The sequence below is a fragment of the Lipophrys pholis genome (assembly GCF_963383615.2).
Source record: "Lipophrys pholis genome assembly, chromosome: 20".
NCBI lineage: Eukaryota > Metazoa > Chordata > Actinopteri > Blenniiformes > Blenniidae > Lipophrys > Lipophrys pholis.
In genome coordinates, this window is record NC_137648.1 from 19,291,423 (window position 1) to 19,303,469 (window position 12,047).

Sequence of the window (12,047 nt, forward strand, 5' to 3'; positions counted from 1 at the left end):
CACACACACACACACACACGCCCCTGCATCATCTCTGTGGAGGATCACACCTCCTGACTCCAACCCTCCCAGCAGGACAACACACACATTTTGCTTTCCTTGCTGGTGGTCTTTTCAACTTCAGGCGCACGCGCGCGCGCGCGCGCACACACACACACACACACACACACACACGGGGCTTCCTCCTCCAGACCAAACAAAGGAAACACGTCTCCATCAGGATGAAGGTTTACTGGTGGTGAGGAAAGCTTTTGAAGAGGGGAAATATACAGAAAAGGGTGTCAAGCTGAAAAAGATGTAATAAAAAAAACTGTCGATAAACTGGATAGTGGATTTTCCTTTTTATGTGACAAGAACAACCAAAACACAAGCGTCCGTCAAGTTATCCTCACTGCCAGCACGGATTATTTTGAGTCCGATATATTATCATTATTATTAATATTATTTATTTTTTAATCTCCAAGTTAAACTCGTCTTTAATGTGTTTGTGGTTATAGAGTAACTTTTTGTTGTTGTTTCCATGTTTGGCCACCAGGTGGCGGTGTGTCGTTAGAAATGAGTGTAAGGCTGGTAAATTAAAAAGACACGTGAAACGCTAAACGACCCTTTCCTGCGTTTAGGATTTTTTTTTTTTAGTTCAAAGTGATCACAGCCCGACTTTATTCAAACAGTTCATGTAAATGATCTGAAAATAGTTGTTCAACTTTCCATATTGTCAGGCTCGTTAGAGGGGAGGAGACAGTAAACTGAAAGATCTGCCCTGATACCCCCTCACCCACCCTCAGGCGTGTGTGTGTGTGTGTGTGTGTGTGTGTGTGTGTGTGTGTGTGTGTGTGTGTGTGTGTGTGTGTGTCCTGAGCAGCGTCTCTTTGTCTGTGTAGTGACCCGACAGGTAGCTCATCACACACGCACACCCACCCACGCAAACACCACACACACACACACACACACACACACACACACACACACACACACACACACACACACACACACACACACTCCCATTTACCATGCAAACACACAGAAACAGACAACAGACGCCTGTTCATGCATAATCACCTATTTTAACACAACCTGAGAAACGTTTGCACCATCTCTAGAAAGTTCTCCTGGTGGTCTGGGGGAAGCCTTTCCCTTATTTTTCTTAGTCCATAAATTTTTTTTTATTTATTTCAGTATAATTACATTTTCATGCGGAAGAATTGCAGTTTGCAGATAAAACCCTCCCAGATTTCAATTTGTTACTAAAATAAGAGAGCATATTTTATTTCATTTCCTATTGATATCCATCCGTTTAATGCCACATGTTTAATGTTAAGAACAGAAAATCCAGAATTCAGTTACAAACTTACATGAGACAAGACATGCATGAGAGTTTAGGGGGGGTCACTTCTTCTCAAACTTTGAGAATTTTGTTATTATCATTAATCAGCAATATCTTTTTTTTTTTTATCATTTTCGTTCAATGTTTTTTTTCTTTCTTTTTTTTTTATCTGAACATGCGAATTTGAGTCTGAATGGTTTTCTGTGTTCACTGACGTCTTATTTTAAAAAGGTGCGCACCGGAAGCCGTGCTCTCCCCTCACGGACCAATCAACGTGGAGTGGGCGGCGCTCTGACGTCACAGCTTGGTGTCTCCTGCTGGCTCCCGGGCCCGTCCCTCAGTCCCGCTCCGTCGTCTCTCCGGTGAACTCCGCTCACGTCTCCTCTTCTTTTTCCTTCTTTTCTCCGTCCAGGATTATTAAAAAGTGATGCTTCAGCTCCGAGAGCCAGAGGACTACCGGCGGAGATAACTTTACACCCGCTTCCGGTGACTTTTCAGGAGTATATCTGGGTTCTTTTTGTGTTTGCAATTTTTTTTCTTTTTTTTTTCTTTTTTTTTTTCTTACCAGTGATGTCGGAGCGCTGCTAGAAACTTTCCCCTCCTCTATGAGGCGGCTGAAGAGGGAATAATGCCTCACTTTTCACCCTGACCTCACATGAAAGAAGACCTCCACCACAACAAAGACAAAAGACAAACAAACCCCTGCTTGGATCTACGAGGCGTGTTTTCCCATCCTGCGCGGTAATTCCGAGTTAAATGGATCGACAGTCCAGTTTCATGTCCATCTGGTTACAACTGGAGCTGTGCGCCATGGCCGTCCTGCTCACGAAAGGTGGGTAGACTCTGAGGGTATGGGGGTATGGATGAGGGGTATGGGGGTATGGATGAGGGATATCGGGGTATGGATGAGGGAACAGGGATTACGACGTGGTGCTATGGATGGGCAACATGGGGGAATGGTTTAGAGAACAGGAACAAAGATCAGAGACCCAAATAGACCTTGTTGTTATCATGCTGCCTATCGGTCTTTCTCCCTATCTAAGGACAGTAGGCATGTCTGCAAGTCCTCCTTGGTGTTTCTCCCCCAAGTCTTTGGACTTGCCTCCAGTGTTTTCACCTTTTACCCTCCTACCCCCTCCAGACACTGTCATTCCCCCCAAACTCATCCATGCAGATTTAAACCAAAAATCTCCCTCCAAATACAAAAGTTTTTACAGTAAAATCCAAGCCATACAGCCTCCAGAAGCCCCCCCCCCCCCCCCCCCCCCCACCATCCCACAAAGGGGGCCTCTCCTCCCTAATGAAATATTCTCCAAATGACCTGGCCGGCCCTGCCGCTCCAATCATTCACAGGGAAAACACTGATCTGATGAATGTGCCCAGCTCACACAGACTGATGCTGTGTGAATCCGAGAGGATCAGTCGGGTCCCGCTCCGAGCCTGGGGGGGGGGAGAGGGTAGTAATGACAGCCACCCCCACCAACCCACCCCACCCCCACCCCGGATGATGTGAAGAGAGCTGATAAATATGTGTTCTGGCTCTTGTTGTGTCGGGGCAGGTCCTCCTCGGGAGCAGATTTGTGTTTTGAAGAAGTGGATGAAGTAATGAGCGGTGGACCTGTAATGATACGCTTCGCTCTTTAGATGCCCCCCCCCCCCTCCCTCCTCACACCCCCAGGCAGTCCTGACCACAAGTGACGGGGGTTTTGCATGCAAACTCAATGCAGAGGGGGGGGTTCTGTTGCCTCCATCTTCTCCTTCTTTACAAGTTTCCATTTGGGTTAGAAGAAATTGACTTTGGCAAACGGGCCCACTAATTATAAGCTCCATGGTTCCTGTTTTATACCCCAGAAGCTCTTAAACGGAGGTGTGATTGGTGAAAACTTGGAATACACCGACAGGGCGTTGAAGGGGGATTAGGTAGAAGTAAAAATACAAAACTGGAAAGTCGGGATTGTAATGAGGAGGGGGTCTGATCTCAGATTCAGGGTTCTGTTGTCGCCTCTCCGCAGGAGAAATCAGGTGCTACTGCGACGCGCCGCACTGCGTGGCCACCGGGTACATGTGCAAGTCGGAAGTGGACGCCTGCTTCACCAAGGTGCTGGACCCGCTCAGCGCCAACTCCCCGCTCACGCACGGCTGCCTGGACGCCCGCGCCGCCGACTCCTGCGGCGGCCCGCGGGCCTCCGACGCCCTCGCCGCCGCCGCCGTGGACTGCTGCCACGACGACATGTGCAACTACAGGGGGCTTCACGACCTGGCGCACGCCAGGGACTCTGCAGGTAAACATCGCTGGGACGCTCGCACTCAAGATTGTTACGGTTCCTCCTCGTTTAAACGTTCTTCAAACTGTTGTTTACAGACGCGCGGGACGCCTTGATTTTTTTTATTTTCCAGCTTAGCAGAACCTCAGTTTGACTCTTTAATGGGCTCCAGGTCTGCCTGCGCCTGGGAAGGCGGCGAGTTTACCTCCAAGCACTTGGACAGACATCAAATATAGTCTTTTCTTTCTCTTTTTTTATTACGTGTGCACCATGTAATTTTCCCACCGAGGAGGAATGCGCCTCGCAGAGCGAGCGCTCCCGAGTCTATATGTTTGGCTGCAACGCGGCCGGCGAGGGAGCGGTGCAGCCGCCCCTTCTGGCACAAAATACAGAGAAATGTCAAAAAGGTGTTGCATTATGGGTGTTTTCACAAACTCACATGGACAGCATGAGTGTCAGGCTAATGCTAGTTCGTTAGCTCCGCTGACAGCGTCACCAGTACCTCAGCTCGGCTCTCAGTGGCGCCTTTTGTTGCTACTCTTCAGAAATTTGCTTAAAATTAAAGTTTTCTATACAATTTTTGAATTTTCTCGGGGTTTTTTGGCCGGATTGGAGCCTCTTGAAGGCCCATTTTTGGCCCACGGGCCTTTTGTTTGATACCCATGATCTCCACTCAGTTTTTGCTTATAGCAAAAAAAATTTAAAACCAATTTTAATAATATCTTTTGGCGCAAAATACAGTTTAATATCCCAAAAACGGTTGTTCTGGGTGTTTCTACAAACTCACACTGACTGCGTGGCCACCGATGTTTCATCTCGGGTCTCAGTGTTCTTCCTCTTAAGAAATCTGTTAAAAATCTAAGATTTCAATGTTATTTTTAAAAATTTTCTCAGTTTTTTGGCCGGATTGGCGCCTCTCACCGGCCCGTTTCGGTCCACAAGCCTCACGTTTGACATCCTCCGTTAACCCCCTCCCTCCCGTGTCCCGCAGACGGCCGGTACCAGGCGGACGGCAGCAACCGGAACCTGGTGACCCGGGTGCAGGAGCTGGCGTCGGCCAAGGAGGTGTGGTTCCGCGCGGCGGTGATCGCGGTGCCGATCGCCGGCGGCCTCATCCTGGTGCTGCTCATCATGCTGGCGCTGCGGATGCTGCGCAGCGAGAACAAGCGGCTGCAGGACCAGCGGCAGCAGATGCTGTCGCGGCTCCACTACAGCTTCCACGGCCACCACACCAAGAAGGGCCACGTGGCCAAGCTGGACCTGGAGTGCATGGTGCCCGTCACGGGCCACGAGAACTGCTGCCTGACCTGCGACAAGATGCGGCAGGCGGAGCCGGGCGGCGACAAGATCCTGTCGCTGGTGCACTGGGGGATGTACAGCGGCCACGGCAAGCTGGAGTTCGTATGACTCCCAAACGGCATCCCAAGACATTTCTCTTTTTTTTTTTTCCTAAAAAGCAAAAACGACATTCCAGAGAAAAACAAAAAACACAGACTGACCCCGCAGACGTGTTTGTTTGTTTTTGTTTTGTTTTTTTCTTTCTGTTTTTTGCTAGAGGAGCACTTTACTTGAAAATGAAATCGACGCGGAGCCGTTTTGAAACTCTGCTCCCGAGGATCCTGGATGACTTCTTTTCTGTTCTTTTTTTTTTTTTTTTACACTGAGCGCTGAAGGATTCCAAATCTTGTCTCATTTGCACATTTGTAAAAAAAAAAAAGTTAAACTAAACTTTTGGAAAAAAAACAACAAAAAAACAAAAACGTTGTTGTTGCTTCAAACAAGACTTCCACACTGACACCAGGGTACAAGAACGGACTCTACGAGGAGTAAAACCAAGATCCAGTGTTTGACTGTGCACACTCCTCCGTGCACGTTTCATGATTCAAGCTTATTGTAAAGATTCTAAATATATATTATATATATTTTTGTCTGATGAAAAGCGAGCGGCGCGTGTCTTCGTCTGGGTGAATGTCCAACATGTCTCTCTGTGATCAGACCATGAGCTCGATTGTGAGTGTGAAAGAAAAGCCTTCCATTAAAAAGTGACTTTTTTTATTTACGTGACCGTTCCCTCGGGTCGTTTGTCGAAATCTGTCGCCGCTTCAAGCCGAGCTAACCGATTCTTTTAAACTCCTGAGGACGGATTTCAGTTGGTTTGAGACGAACGGAGCTTTTCTTCAGGAACAAAAGCTGCAGATTTGTTTAAATATTGCTCTTTGAGAGTTTTAGGGATGTACCGATATCAGTACTGATACCAGTACAGAAACCGATAACGGTACCGATACCAGTACCAATACGATACCAGTTGATCTTCAGATTGTGTCTAAAAATAGTATTTGTTTAATATAATTATTGTGTATTACTTGATTACTATTTACTATTACTTGAACTCCCCATAGCGTTTTTCTCGCGTCACACACACACAAAAATCGACACGTTTCCAAGCCTCAAGTCGGACGTACACATTACTATTTGAGCTACGCTACACACACGTTCAAAATCGCAAATGCGAAACAAAAGAGGTGAAAACGTGGCGTTTTGTGTACTCCAGCACGTAGCGCAGTACGTAGATCGACGCTACATGCTGTTCTTTGCGTACTGTGGACTGTTGGAGGTGTGTGTCCCGTCCATCGCCTTTGTTTATCGTTTGCATATGGAGTATGAATCAGACCATTGCGTACTCTGTATCGGCAAGTAGCAAAAGGTTAGTACTCGTCCTTTTAAACAAGTATCGGTGTAGCTCACTAAGTGTTAATGAGCCTTTCAGGAGGTTCGACAAGTAAAACTCTCCGACTACGTAAAGTGAAAGGACAGAAATGTATATATATTTTTAAGGCTCAAACTGTAAAACTTGTTGCTGCTGCTATATAATATATAAGGTCCCGTTTACACGTTTTCGAGTGAAAACGTGTGTTTACGCGACGATGCTCGGAAACACGGAAAAAGGTTTTGAAAATGACTGAAAATTTTTTTTAATTCCTTTTAAAACTCGCAGTTTTGGTGAAAAACCCCCTCTAATCACCAAAAAAATCCTGTTTTTATCATTTTTCTCAGTATGCTTTATTTGACGAGTTCGTCTGCTGCTGCTCTAGATTGAAGCGCATCACAAAATCACTCAACATCACTAAACAAAGTGACGAAGGAACATTTTCCTTGCGTTTCGGTTGTTTGTTCACACGACGACGGCGCTCAGAACCACTGAAAATGCAACTTTTTAAAAATGCTCCCACTCCGTCTCCATGGAAACGGCGGCAAACATTTCGAAGCCGCCGTTCGTCTGCACGTTTGTGAGGAAATGTAGACTTTTTCAGTGTTTTTGTCGAAACAGACATTGTTTACCCTAAAGATTAACGCGTTAATGCAAAACTTCTCCGAGAGGAAAATGTAAAAACGATGCATTTTTACTGGAAATGTCGTGGAAGTGAGACTTTATTCTGGATAAGTGGGACTATTTTCTGCGTCTGAAAGCCGTTGCAGCTGTTTAAGTAAATAAAAGCCTCCACTGATCCTCATTAAACACGACTTCCTGCACATTTCCACTTTCAAACGTGCATTAAATCAGTTATTAGAACACAGTAAATCACATCTTTAATATATTTTACCTACGTCTCTTTAAACCTCATCTTTAGTTATGAGTGTGTCATTTGGCCTCATCGACGCCTCCTTTAGGTCTCCTTCCTTCATCACGTGTCTTCTACTTTTAAAATTTAAATTAACCAATTGAAGACGTGGAATTTACTCAATAATCTGGTAAAAACACTGAATGTGTAGTTTAGTGTCTCGCCGTCAAATAAATTGCTCGATTTGGGGGGAAAATGTGCTTGAAGTTTGTCCAATATTCTAAAATGATGAGAATCCATTCCAAGACTTCAGCTGGTTTCCTTATACGGTCCTCTGTGATGAGCCGGGACAACGACAAGGCTGGTGTCAAACTACGGGTATGCGCTGAAAAAAAGGACATTTTGTAAACTTTGAAAGCAGCTTGTTTCAGACAGCGGATCAAAATAATAGATTTCTGACATCTGAATATGTGAAGAAGGAGAAATAAAGCGCTAGAAGGAGCACAACAGGTTAATTTCCATTGTTTAGATGTAAATATTGGTGCCCCAGGCGCTGCTGTGTGTCAAAACTACTTTGGGAGACGTTAACTTTTCTGGATCAAGACGTTTGGAAGCGGCGGCACGAGCGCTTGACCTTTGCTTCTTTCCATTAGGACGACAGGAAGACACGATTAGCAGCCCGCCACTTAACGGCGGCGTGCATTAGCTGGCCCCACCCCCAGGCCCCTGCGCTCTCCCCCAGGACTATTACCCCCGTAGCAATAACAGGGCCGTCCGCCTAATGGGACCGCCGCTTCCTCCTCGGGGGGTGTCGGGTCGCTGCAGGACAAACCGCCTCCAAAAGTCTCCAACTTTACGTTCATCAAGAAGACGGACTTCTTGTTCCCGGCGGTAACGTACCAGGAACTGAACGGTTGTCGACCTGCGGGATATAGTTTTCTTTAGCGTTTTTTTTTTCCTCCACAGCTCCACTTTTATATTTATGATCTTAATATGAACTTTTATGAAAGCAGTTTTCAGCTTGTAGTTCATTTTTAGTTGCAGTTTCTTCCCGTTCATATTGGTCTTAGAGCATCTTCCTCATAACTGATCCCACATAATTCTGTTTTTGCCTGCGTGTATTTCTTTATTGGTTTGTAGTTGACCAACTTTTCGCAAAAACTACTAAACGGATGCAGCGTTGGCGAAGGTCTGCGCTCTACCGAGTGTAGTTCTAGTTATTTATTGGTTTGTATGTATGCATTTTCCATTTTTACAAAAACTATTTACCCGAATTGCATGAAACCGTCAGTGAGGATTTGTCATCGTAGATTTTGGGACGTTATCGGCTCAGCAAATAAATCCCAGAAAACTATGAAAATAATGTTGAATAGATCAAACAAAATCAGGGCCTGTCGCCATGGAGACGCACTGGCGGGGCTAACTCCACTCCCCGATCTCCTTCTCCACTCTCAGCCAATCACAGGCCAACTCGCTGCAACTGTGGTCAAGGAACACAATAGAAAGGGAACCAAACAGAACATCATCATTTGACCTTAACATTGCGAGGTGGCGTTGGCGACGGTCCGCGCTCTACCAAGGGTAGTTCTACTTGAATATATGATGTCAGTTGAGTTTGGTTCTCGTTCAGATTTTCTTACATTTATCAAATTAAAGATGGTGGACCGACATGGACCAACGTGCCCGTGCAGGTTTTTATACATAATCTTAATAAACAGTCTGCAACCGGTACCTCTGTTTGGGTATTGTTTATATATATATATATATATATATATGTATATATGCGACTTGGGCCTCAAGTGAAAAATCATCATTTTGCGTCAGAAACGTTTAGCGTTTACGCAGCAATAATATGAAAATGATTTTCCATTTACACGGGAAAAGCAGAAGTGCTTAAAAACGATGTCGTCAGTGTGTCAGCCTGCGAGTTGGCGTCTCTGGTTGTTTTTGTAATGAAATCCCATGCTCGCAGCGGCGTGTCAGAAAAGTTGTGTTTCCCCCGTTGCCACGGTGACAAGAGTCGAAGCGTTTTCCAAAAGTTGCATTTTCAGTGGCTCCAAGCACTGTTGTCGCGTAAACAGACGTTTATCACCGAGACATCTTAACGACGAGAGAGCCACGATCAAAAGTGTGAGATTCCTTTTTTTTTGCAGTATCTTGTAAGTAATTTCCTTTTCAAAGATGTAACTGTAATCCAGTACAGATTACCTGGAGCAAGCAGCCACGGGTCCGTCCGCCATGACACCAGCAGCATTCGGCCGCTCCGCTGAGCGCCAGGCGGTCAAACTGTTTGTATTCACATACAAATTTAATGAGGTGCCCCCCCCCCCCCCCCCCCCCCCCCAGCTCGAGAGTCCACTGTGCCGACAGCAGGCTGTGGAACAATATATGGAGTGTAAACACACATGGAACCTGTTAACACCTGAGCACAGCAGTGCACACACACACACACACACACACACACACACACACACACACACACACACACACTCACACACCTCCCTGGGCAGTAACACACTCGTGTGGCTCGTCTCCTCGTTCATTTCGGCTCCCGTCGCTCTTCTCGTCCACGACAAACTCAACCAATAAAATCATGTTTCATTTAAATAAGATAACAAACGACCAGCTGGTTCTGGTTATTAGACTTTTTTTGTCCATCCATCCGTCCATCCATCCATCCATTGAACCGCCCATCCATCATTAATAAGTACATCCATCCAGTTAACCATTCATCAATCGATTGATTGATCCATCCCTCCATCCATCACGCAAACCATCCATCTATCATCAATTTGTACCTCCGTCCATCCATCTATCCATCCATCCCATCCATCCATCCATCCGTCCATCATCCATCAAACCATTCATCGATTGATTAATCGATTTATCCATCCATCCCTCCATCCATCCATCAAACAGTCCATCTATCATCAATCGGTACATCCATTCATCCAACCATTCATCCAGCTATCCGTCCATCTGTCCATCCATCCATCCATCCATTCATACAGACAGACAGTTGAAGTCACCATGGCTAATTTAGAAATGTTTAAACCTTTGTATGTACACCTATCAGCCAAAACATTATGACCGCCTGCCTCAGGTTGTGTAGTAATCTTCTGCCCGGGGTTCTGCTGTGTGACACAACATCTTCCATCAACTCCTTCAACTTCAGGATCTCTGTGAGAACTTCCCAATCCACTACCGTGGTTCACTGCTTCCCCAGGAACATCCCACAAGAGCTCCGGCTTTACAGGCGTTGGCGAAGCAGCTTTCTTCAAGGCCTGGTTGTGAAGTAGCCATTGTGTAAATGACATCGCCGATGCTGGAAGGCTGTTTACCCCCCCCCCCCCCCGACCACAAACAAACAGAGACATTCCAGAAAATAAACACGACTCGTCCTTCCAGAAGATGACAAAACCCGGGGTTGTTTTATTGACCTCTGAGACAAATCATACTTCTGTGGTGACAGACATCCGCTGGAAGAAGACGCCGATCTAAATATTTAGCCGCTTCATTTCCTTCCAGTGGATAAAGACGACAGCGTCAGCGCCTGTTCTCGTTTACTGCCCCTGAACTCCCCCCGGCTCCGTCTAAACATTTATAGCATTGTGTAGTTAACATTCCGATAGGAATCTGCCCTGAAAGAAAAATAATAATGTTGGGAATGTTTACTGGCTTCTTGAAGCATCGTCTGGAAATTAAGAAAAACAAAACAAAGAGCAGCTTCTCAGCGATGAGCAAACAGGAACCTGAAGCCAAGACTTACCAGCACCTGCTCGTTGGTTGAGCTGTCAGGTGCAGATCTGCTTTTCCTTGGAGCTCATTGGTCGATAGAGCACTCTGCACCCCCCATCTGTCAGCCGAGGGCCCCGGCAGACAGATGGCGGAACAATGGCGGCCCCCGAGAGGCCGACCGACCCTCTGAGCACTCATCCCCTCGCAGATGGCTCCGGCAGGGAACCAAACCACCCTGACCGGGTCGCTCGATCTGTCGGGTCGCATTGTTTATGGCTTTCAACAAGCCCCGCCCACTTCTCGCAGCCCGTCCGTCCGTCCATCCATCCATCCATCCATCCATCCATCCATCCATTGATCCATCAGACCATCAGACCATCTGTTCATCCATCCATCCATCCATCCATCCATCCATCCATCCATCCATCCATCCATCCATCCATCCCTCCTTCAAACCGTCCATCCATCCATCCATCCATCTGTTCATCCATCCATCCATCCATCCATCCATCCCTCCTTCAAACCGTCCATCCATCCATCCATCCATCTGTTCATCCATCCATTCATTCATTCATTCATTCATTCATTCATTCATTCATTCATTCATTCATTCAAATGAAACATCCGTTTGTTCATCCGTCCCTCCATCCATCAATCTGTCCCTCCATCCATCTATCTATCCATCCGTCCATCAATCTGTCCATCCATCCATCAATCTGTCCATCCATCCGTCTATCTATCCACCTATGCATCCATCCATCCAAGAAAAATAATAATGTTGGGAATGTTTACCGGCTTCTTGAAGCTTTAACGCCGCCATCTGGAAATTTTTAACAAGCCCCGCCCACTTCATCAACATCGAGCAGAGACTTCGGCGTGGCTGCGGGACCTCCGGGCTGATTTGTGCTCATTGTGAACACAGATCCTGAGGATTTCGGGGGCTGAAAGCGGAGACGCGCCGATCTTCCTGAAAACGCGTAGCTGAAACCGCCATCTTGAATCTTAGGAAGCGGCCTGAGGACACGGTTTCTTTGCGTGTTACTTGAAACTTTAATCCCACGTTAACGCGGAAAGATTTCCCACCAGATTCAAACTATACCAAGTAAATGTGACATGTGGTCGGCATGTTGCTGTGTCTTTTCTTACAATATGACAACCTGG

The 12,047-nt window shown here is 46.4% G+C and overlaps 1 protein-coding gene across 1 annotated transcript; it reads left to right on the forward strand.

Moving 5' to 3' along the window:
- The first annotated feature begins 1,663 nt into the window (after positions 1-1,663).
- On the forward strand, positions 1,664-5,647 carry bambia (BMP and activin membrane-bound inhibitor homolog a). The gene is made up of 3 exons (XM_080489720.1): positions 1,664-2,156; positions 3,337-3,606; positions 4,580-5,647. Exons 1-3 carry the CDS (start codon positions 2,081-2,083, stop codon positions 4,993-4,995), a joined length of 762 nt encoding a protein of 253 aa, XP_080345846.1. The 5' UTR covers positions 1,664-2,080; the 3' UTR covers positions 4,996-5,647.
- Positions 5,648-12,047: the final 6,400 nt, after the last annotated feature.

Coding starts and splice junctions, on each gene's coding strand:
- bambia (XM_080489720.1), top strand. CDS start 2,081: ATGGATCGACAGTCCAGTTTCATGTCCATCTGGTTACAACTGGAGCTG. Junction 2,157..3,336: donor GGCCGTCCTGCTCACGAAAG/GTGGGTAGACTC, acceptor GCCTCTCCGCAG/GAGAAATCAGGTGCTACTGC. Junction 3,607..4,579: donor GCACGCCAGGGACTCTGCAG/GTAAACATCGCT, acceptor CGTGTCCCGCAG/ACGGCCGGTACCAGGCGGAC.